Consider the following 7,500-nt stretch of genomic DNA (forward strand, 5'->3'; position numbering starts at 1 on the left):
TTTCTCTTAGAGACACTGAAGAGAACCTGCACTCACTCACACACTTGGTCCAGGTGAGGGATTTCAATAGAAGTTCATAGATGAAGATTAATATAAATTAATTAGTGTTTATTATACTAGAACTTCTCTCTGTACTCGTTTCTGTTCTGACCACAGCTCTCAGAGAAACTCAGTAGAGTCTTTTTCTGAACATGTTCCTCTTTGAGATAAGTAACAGGAAATAACTGATTTGTTTTTTTCATAAATGATCTTCTGGGTGTTTTATATAAAGTTGAGTGTTGAGCTGGTCCTGTTCCTCACCTGATGCAGCTCATCAACACTCTGATAAGATCAGCATCAGGAGTGAGAAAGATCTACAGAGATCTACAGCATCTGTTTAATTCTTGATTCATTTCCACTCCTTTCTTTCAAGTATATGTTATAAGATTGCTCTGGAATGTACACATCAGCTTCTCAGCTGTTATAAGATACATCACAAACAGAAGAGTCTTAGACAGGAAGTTCTGCTCACAGTTAGAGTAAAGTCTGGGGTCAGAGGAGCAGATCAGAATGAGGATGAAGGTGAAAAGCACTCATGACTACAGAGAAAGTTCAGCACATGCACAGAGACACTCATATGAAAGGACTTTCAGGTGTGTACGCTTAAACATTTCATGTAAACAGGATTATCTTTTCCCATCCACAGATGTGACCAGATGTTAAGTGGGACACTACAGTAACATCATCTGGAGTGTAAAATCACTGCTTCTGTAAATAAACTTGTGTACTGTGTTTGGCTTTTCTCTTGCCCTTACTCTGTGTGTGTGTGTGTGTGTGTGTGTGTGTGTGTGTGTGAGATCTGCATGATAAATTCAGTTGATATAAATTTATAAAAACAGCCTATATAAAACAAAATGTACATTTTAAAGGAAAACAGAAATAAACAAGAGCAGCATAAATGTACAGGTTTGTTTTTATTATAAAGGATAACAGAAAAAGGGTCAGAATCAAATAACAACAAAAATAATATTTATTGTTTATAAAATGAATAACAGCTTTTAAAAACCCAAATGTCATGTGAGTCTCTGCAGTTTTTATCACCACCACTAGAGGGCTGTGCCTTTAGGATTATTACCTGTAGATTATAATAATCATCCAGGTGTCCAGTTGTTGTTAACAGTGTGTGCGTGCGTGCGTGCGTGTGTGTGTGTGTGTGTGTGTGTGTGTGTGTGTGTGTGTACACACACTGGGGAAGATGTAAAAGGTTAATCATCTCAGTATTAGAGTAAAACAAGATACACTGAGGAGATGAAACAGTAAAATCACCGTGTGAGATTCGTTACTGTATTTATTGATCAATGGACACACACACACACACACACACACACACACACACACACACACACACACACACACACACACACACACACAGGTTAACACGCAGTCGGAGTTTTGAACAGGAAGTGGGCGTGGTGCATTAGAAAATGTTACTGGAATGCAGATTCGTCCAAACCTGAAATCATAAAGTCCTTACAAACATTTAAAAAAAACCCCTAACGACAGAAAACTTCAGTCATCATCAGATTCGTCTCCATATTTGTGGGCAGGAGCTGAGGAGCGGACTGAGGAGATCAGCTGGTCCTGGATCTGTTTCCTGGGATTTTCTTCCAGGTCTGTTTTCACTGCACCGGATTCTGACAAACGCCACTCCAACTCTGAGCAGGAGAAAACTGATATTACACCAGGGACAACACACACACGCACGCACGCACGCACACACGCACGCACGCACAAACACACGCACACACACGCACGCACGCACAGACGCACGCACACGCACGCACGCACACGCACGCACACACACACACACACACACACACACACACACACACACGTACCATCACACGCGAGGTTCATTCCTCCGAACACGAGCGGCCCGATGAACTGAGCCTTCATCTCTCCTTGGTGATAAACGAAGATGGTGGGCAGGTTTCTGTCGGGATAATTAGCGATGCATGTGGTGGAGATCGACTTCAGGAACTTAGTGTCTGGAAACTTCTGCGCCAGAGAGGACAAGTGCTGATTGATCAGCGTGCACAGGGGGATTCTGGGAAATATTAATGTGTACTGTTAATTCATCCTCAATTAAAAAAAAAAACATCATGACCATGCACCAACTATCACACACACCCTTGTTTGTAGAGATGCAGCACCACCCAGATGCCTTCTCCAGCCTTGTTCACTTCCTGAATGTAATCTTGACCTGAAATCTCCTTCACTTCCCCGAACACGTTCTTCATCTGCTTCGCTTTCCACTCAGCGAGTCTCTTCTGCCTGAGAAAGTACATTACAGACTCACACTTATAATATACAGCTTTCTGAATTCTCAAATATAAATAAAGTAATAAACGGTGAAGATCCTGCACTCGCTCTCCATGTAAATGAGGTGTAAAATCCTCCAGTGTGTAAAACATGGAGACCAGAGTGTGTTTGAGAAGTTTAAACTTCACACAGAAACCCTGCGTTATCTTCTTCGTTATCTAAATCGTTTAAAACAAAGGAGTTAAATGATTTGAGTTACTTCCTGTAAATCTTATAAAGCTGAGATCTTTACCTGTACATCTCAATGGCGATCTCATCCTCCTCACTGAACTCATCCTCATTTTCCTCCAGCTCCTCCAGGGTCATGTCCTCGTAGGTTTTTACTGCAGGAAACAGCAGGAGCCGTTTGTACACAGTAAAAATGGATTAAAGACTTTATTGTTGAAAACCTCACCAATGGACTGCTGCTGAACCGCCTGCTCCTCTTCCTCATCCTCCTTTGGGGTTTCTTTTGGAGGAAGGATTCCCTTCTTTCTGAGAATGTCATTCCACTCGGTGTCTTCATTTGGATTCTGGAGTGGAGATGGAGGAGGTTTAGGATCTACAAGATCACTTTAGAGACCGAGAACTTACAGCTCCCAGAATCTACTGAGGACTGGAGATGTTTCTCCTCCTGCAGTGTACAAAACTAAACCTTCTGAACCCTAGTGAACCCCACATTCAATCAGTTTACAGAGCGAATAAAGAAGATCTGCCATGGGTTCTGTCTGTGTGTCTGTGTGTGTCTGTGTGTGTGTGTGTGTGTGTGTGTGTGTGTGTGTGTGTTTCGACCATCAAACAGAAAGCGCTTTATTTATCAGCTACATTTAAATCTATCAAAAATAACTTCAGTAGTCACAGTAAATCCACACAAACCTGCATCTTCTCCCAGCTGAGTTCTTCTTACTGCTCCTCAACACGGCGGAAAGAGCGCCGGCTATTTCATTCCGACTGGAAACGACGTTCTCGCGTTAGAACACACACACACACACACACAGAGGCGTGCGCGCGCAGCTCTTAAATTATTTAAATAAAAACTTAGTGTTCAATAAAAATTTATACAAATATAAAATAAATATCCATACTGTGAAAACACTGTGCAAGAAATACGACAAGAGGAGATTTCTGCACGGACGATAAAACCGGGGGAACACACTTCCGCTATGACCACATAAGGACATGTGACAGTGTTTGACAGCGCGTGCTGTCGATCAACCCGCACACACACACACACACACACACACACACACACACACACTAATAAGGGCAGGACTGAAACTAGCGATTACGTCACCAACAGAACCGGAAATAGATTTCCCAAAAAACACTTTATTGCCTCTTGTTCTGGTTCCCCTTTAAAACCACACATTCCATCTTATACTGGTGTAGAGTTCTGCTGCTGTACTGATTATTTACCCACATTATTTACACACACACACACACACACACACACACACACACACATATATATATATATATATATACACACCCAGCCACTTTTTATTTGTATGATTTTTAACAGTTTGGTGACTGGATGAGCTGCAGCCTGCGTGTCTTTACGTTTACTCTCAGTAATGAACCTTAAAATAGAGTGAAAGTCCGCGAGAATCTGACACGAGGAACAAATTACTTTTACCGTATTACTGTTCACCACTGATAATAATACTACTACTACTACTACTACTACTACTACTAATAATAATAATAATAATAATAAGAATAATAAGAATAAGAAGAAGCAGATGCCAGTCAGATTATCTAAATTCTAAATTCTATCTTGTGTTAGCTCCTGGTGTGTGTCAGTCAGCTCTCTGTGTGGTGAATCACTTCACCTGTACATGGGTTCAGACTCAGCACACATCTGGACTGAGACGACTCATCTTCCAGTCACATCACAGCAACCTTCTCATCTCCTCATCTGTTTAGCACTTTAGGAGGTTCATCTTCCATGTTTGTGGTGTTTATGAGATTAATTTAAATGTGTGTGTGTGTGTGTGTGTGTGTGTGTGTGTGTGTGTGTGTGTGTGTGTGAGTGTAAGGGCAGTAGGGTCTGGGATCAGGTTTATTTAGGGCTGAACCCTGAAGAACAGAGCCAAGCGGACTTTGAACTCATCAGTGAGTTGAAGAGCATGATGAAGGAATCAAGCTTTATAAACATTAGATTTTAATGATTTACTTTGGTTTGTTTAATCATTTATTTATTATTGACAACCACAAAGTAGTATCTGTTCCAACATAAATGTACCTGTATTTTAGGTTCCTTGAACAGTTTGAAATAAAATCGAATAGCATGTGCTTCTGTCAGGACAGGAAGTGGAACACTGATACTTGGGTTAAGGGATAATTACTAAAAAAAGGCTAAAGAAAGGTCAATCAGATTATAAATAAATGTGGTGATTTTACTCCCTTGGCACAAACCTCCAAACACTTGAAATCTGAACTCTTGTTCTGGTTTTCCATACAGAGATGAGAGCTCCTGCTCCAGCTGCTCCACCGTCACCTTCCGCACAACCAGTTTATTCTTTAGAACATTGCCAAACCAGGCACCTGACTGGAGATCGTTCGGTTTTGTTTTGTCATGGCAGCAGTAGGCAGTCCAGAAATATTCGGGGATGTTGACTCCATTTTCGACAGGGACGTTATCTCTCCTGATCTTCATCCAGGTCTGTCCAGGCGCTGCTCCAGTCACAACATGTGCAAAACCCCTGTCACAAGTTTCTGCTATGAGTTTCTCCATCTTTCTTTCTACTCGGTGAGCCCACACGTTGTTGTCTTCTTGAGTCTGTGGAACTGCGTTGGTGTGTGTGTAGGTGGCAATAGCACAATCCTGATCGTTATTGTGGCAGCGTGGATAAAGGTGCCCTCTGGTGTAAACTGACTGAGATGCGTAATCATCATATATTGCCTGGAATTTGCCGAGGTCTTTAATCGGTTCCTCTCCCTCTCGTGCCATTTCAGGTTGTTGATTGGGGTCATCAAGCTTGAGGGAAAAAAAATATATCAAAACATATAGAAGATTAACATATGACATGCTCTTCATCACTACAGGGTTAGGGTTCTGCTCTTCATCACTACAGGGTAAGGGTTCTGCTCTTCATCACTACAGGGTTAGGGTTCTGCTCTTCATCACTACAGGGTTAGGGTTCTGCTCTTCATCACTACAGGGTTAGGGCTCTGCTCTTCATCACTACAGGGTTAGGGTTTTTGCTCTTCATCACTACAGGGTTAGGGTTTTTGCTCTTCATCACTACAGGGTTAGGGCTCTGCTCTTCATCACTACAGGGTTAGGGTTCTGCTCTTCATCACTACAGGGTTAGGGTTATGCTCTTCATCACTACAGGGTTAGGTTTTGCTCTTCATCACTACAGGGTTAGGGTTATGCTCTTCATCACTACAGGGTTAGGGTTCTGCTCTTCATCACTACAGGGTTAGGGTTCTGCTCTTCATCACTACAGGGTTAGGGTTCTGCTCTTCATCACTACAGGGTTAGGGCTCTGCTCTTCATCACTACAGGGTTAGGGTTCTGCTCTTCATCACTACAGGGTTATGGTTCTGCTCTTCATCACTACAGGGTTAGGGTTCTGCTCTTCATCACTACAGGGTTAGGGCTCTGCTCTTCATCACTACAGGGTTAGGGTTCTGCTCTTCATCACTACAGGGTTAGGGTTCTGCTCTTCATCACTACAGGGTTAGGGTTCTGCTCTTCATCACTACAGGTCTGTCACACTGGTCACAAACTGAAAAGTTCATAAATGTTCATGTTTCTTTTGAAGTGGGCAGTAAATGTATTTCCTGTGGTATTTGTATAATATTAAATCGGACTGTTATTTGTTTGATAAATGATAAATTATAATAAATTATATAAATTAAATTTTCTCTTTAATATAATTTATGCAGAAACTCACCTGTGGTTCGATTTTCCATTCAGCTTTGTGTACCTTGTGATATCCTACATAGTAATACGCAGAGTAGACAGGAATTCTGCCCTCCGTGTCGTACAGAGTGGCGTATCTGTATGAGTCTCTCCATTTCTGACAAATCTGCTTGTATCTGTTTGGATTTTGACTGTCGATAAGAACAGTGGGAGGGTAGTGGACGTTCTGGTCTGATGGATCTTCAATAAAGAAATCAGGACATGAAACTTTAAAAGAGTCTACCACTTCTCCAAAGGCCAAGCACCAAGATCCCTGCAGCATAAACCCCAGTGTGAGCAGCTTCATCGTGAAGGTGAGTAAGAGTGAGGTTCAGGGATTAAATACACAACAGCACAGAAAGAGCAGTTGATTTTGATAAGGTTGTTGATGTTAGCTCTCAGTAAACATGCCCTATTTCTCATTAGAAGGGTCGAGTCGAGTCAGACATCAGTGAGGTTGAAAGGCTGCTGTAAGGAAATATGGAGATCAGCCTTTAAACTGTATTTAGCACAGAGTCGAGTAAACATTAGACTCATCAGCAAATCAATTCTATTATTTATATTTATTTATTTCCACTTGCCATTTGTTAAAACGTTTTACTCCGTGTTCTGTTTATGAACTGTGTATATTGTAATAAAACACTGTAAATGTATATCAGTCCAAAATCTCTTCATTTCCTCCCATCGCAGTTCATCATCTGTCTCCTTTCCAACCCTGCACTATTGCTCCTGGTTTTCAGTTCATGGAGGCTCTGAATATACCTGTTATATCAACAGCCTCCTGCAGGTTAGATGTTAGAGTTTCTATCTTCACTCAGCATGTTCACTGATTAGATCCAAAAGGAAACTACACAAACTGAACATATTTCAGCAGCTGATCAAATATTTGTCCAGTCAGATGTTTAGAGGGTGAAAAAAGTTCTTACACACACACACACACACACACACACACACACACACACACACACATGCAGTATTAACACAATATAATTGTATTTATATCGATATACATTTTAATATTAAATAGTTTGAATACAACGTGTTGTTTTACAGAAGGTCACGTACGTTCCTCAGTCCCTCACAACTTTACTATCACTGTAACTGAACTCTCCAAATAATAAAAATTTGTTTTTTCTGGATTAAATAATTTCAACTCAAACACTCAGCAGCATCTCAGGAGCTTATGGAGTTATATTACAACACGTTGTATGGAAAGATATTATTTGTTACAGCAGTTTTACACCATT

The 7,500-nt window shown here is 41.1% G+C and overlaps 3 protein-coding genes across 4 annotated transcripts in view; 1 reads left to right on the forward strand and 2 right to left on the reverse strand.

Moving 5' to 3' along the window:
- The window catches only part of nms (neuromedin S), a 4,506-nt gene extending 3,735 nt beyond the window's left edge, over positions 1-771 (forward strand). The window contains exons 7-8 of one of the 2 annotated variants that reach the window (XM_046840572.1): positions 13-53; positions 686-771. In XM_046840572.1, the coding sequence (XP_046696528.1) occupies positions 13-53; positions 686-719 (75 nt within the window). In that variant the 3' untranslated portion in view covers positions 720-771. The remainder of the gene's footprint in view (positions 1-12; positions 54-685) is intronic. The other variant, XM_046840580.1, reaches the window with a different exon arrangement.
- A 163-nt stretch (positions 772-934) lies between these two features.
- pdcl3 (phosducin-like 3) lies at positions 935-3,335 on the reverse strand. The gene is made up of 6 exons (XM_046840525.1): positions 3,217-3,335; positions 2,756-2,873; positions 2,594-2,684; positions 2,170-2,313; positions 1,878-2,086; positions 935-1,694 (listed from the first exon to the last, which is right to left on the reverse strand). The coding sequence occupies exons 1-6, from the start codon at positions 3,220-3,222 to the stop codon at positions 1,549-1,551; spliced, it is 714 nt and encodes a 237-aa protein (XP_046696481.1). The 5' UTR covers positions 3,223-3,335; the 3' UTR covers positions 935-1,548.
- A 1,162-nt stretch (positions 3,336-4,497) lies between these two features.
- On the reverse strand, positions 4,498-6,696 carry LOC124379849 (endonuclease domain-containing 1 protein-like). The gene is made up of 2 exons (XM_046840435.1): positions 6,246-6,696; positions 4,498-5,320 (listed from the first exon to the last, which is right to left on the reverse strand). Exons 1-2 carry the CDS (start codon positions 6,558-6,560, stop codon positions 4,688-4,690), a joined length of 948 nt encoding a protein of 315 aa, XP_046696391.1. The 5' UTR covers positions 6,561-6,696; the 3' UTR covers positions 4,498-4,687.
- Positions 6,697-7,500: the final 804 nt, after the last annotated feature.

Source organism: Silurus meridionalis, chromosome 3 (assembly GCF_014805685.1).
Source record: "Silurus meridionalis isolate SWU-2019-XX chromosome 3, ASM1480568v1, whole genome shotgun sequence".
NCBI classification, from domain to species: domain Eukaryota; kingdom Metazoa; phylum Chordata; class Actinopteri; order Siluriformes; family Siluridae; genus Silurus; species Silurus meridionalis.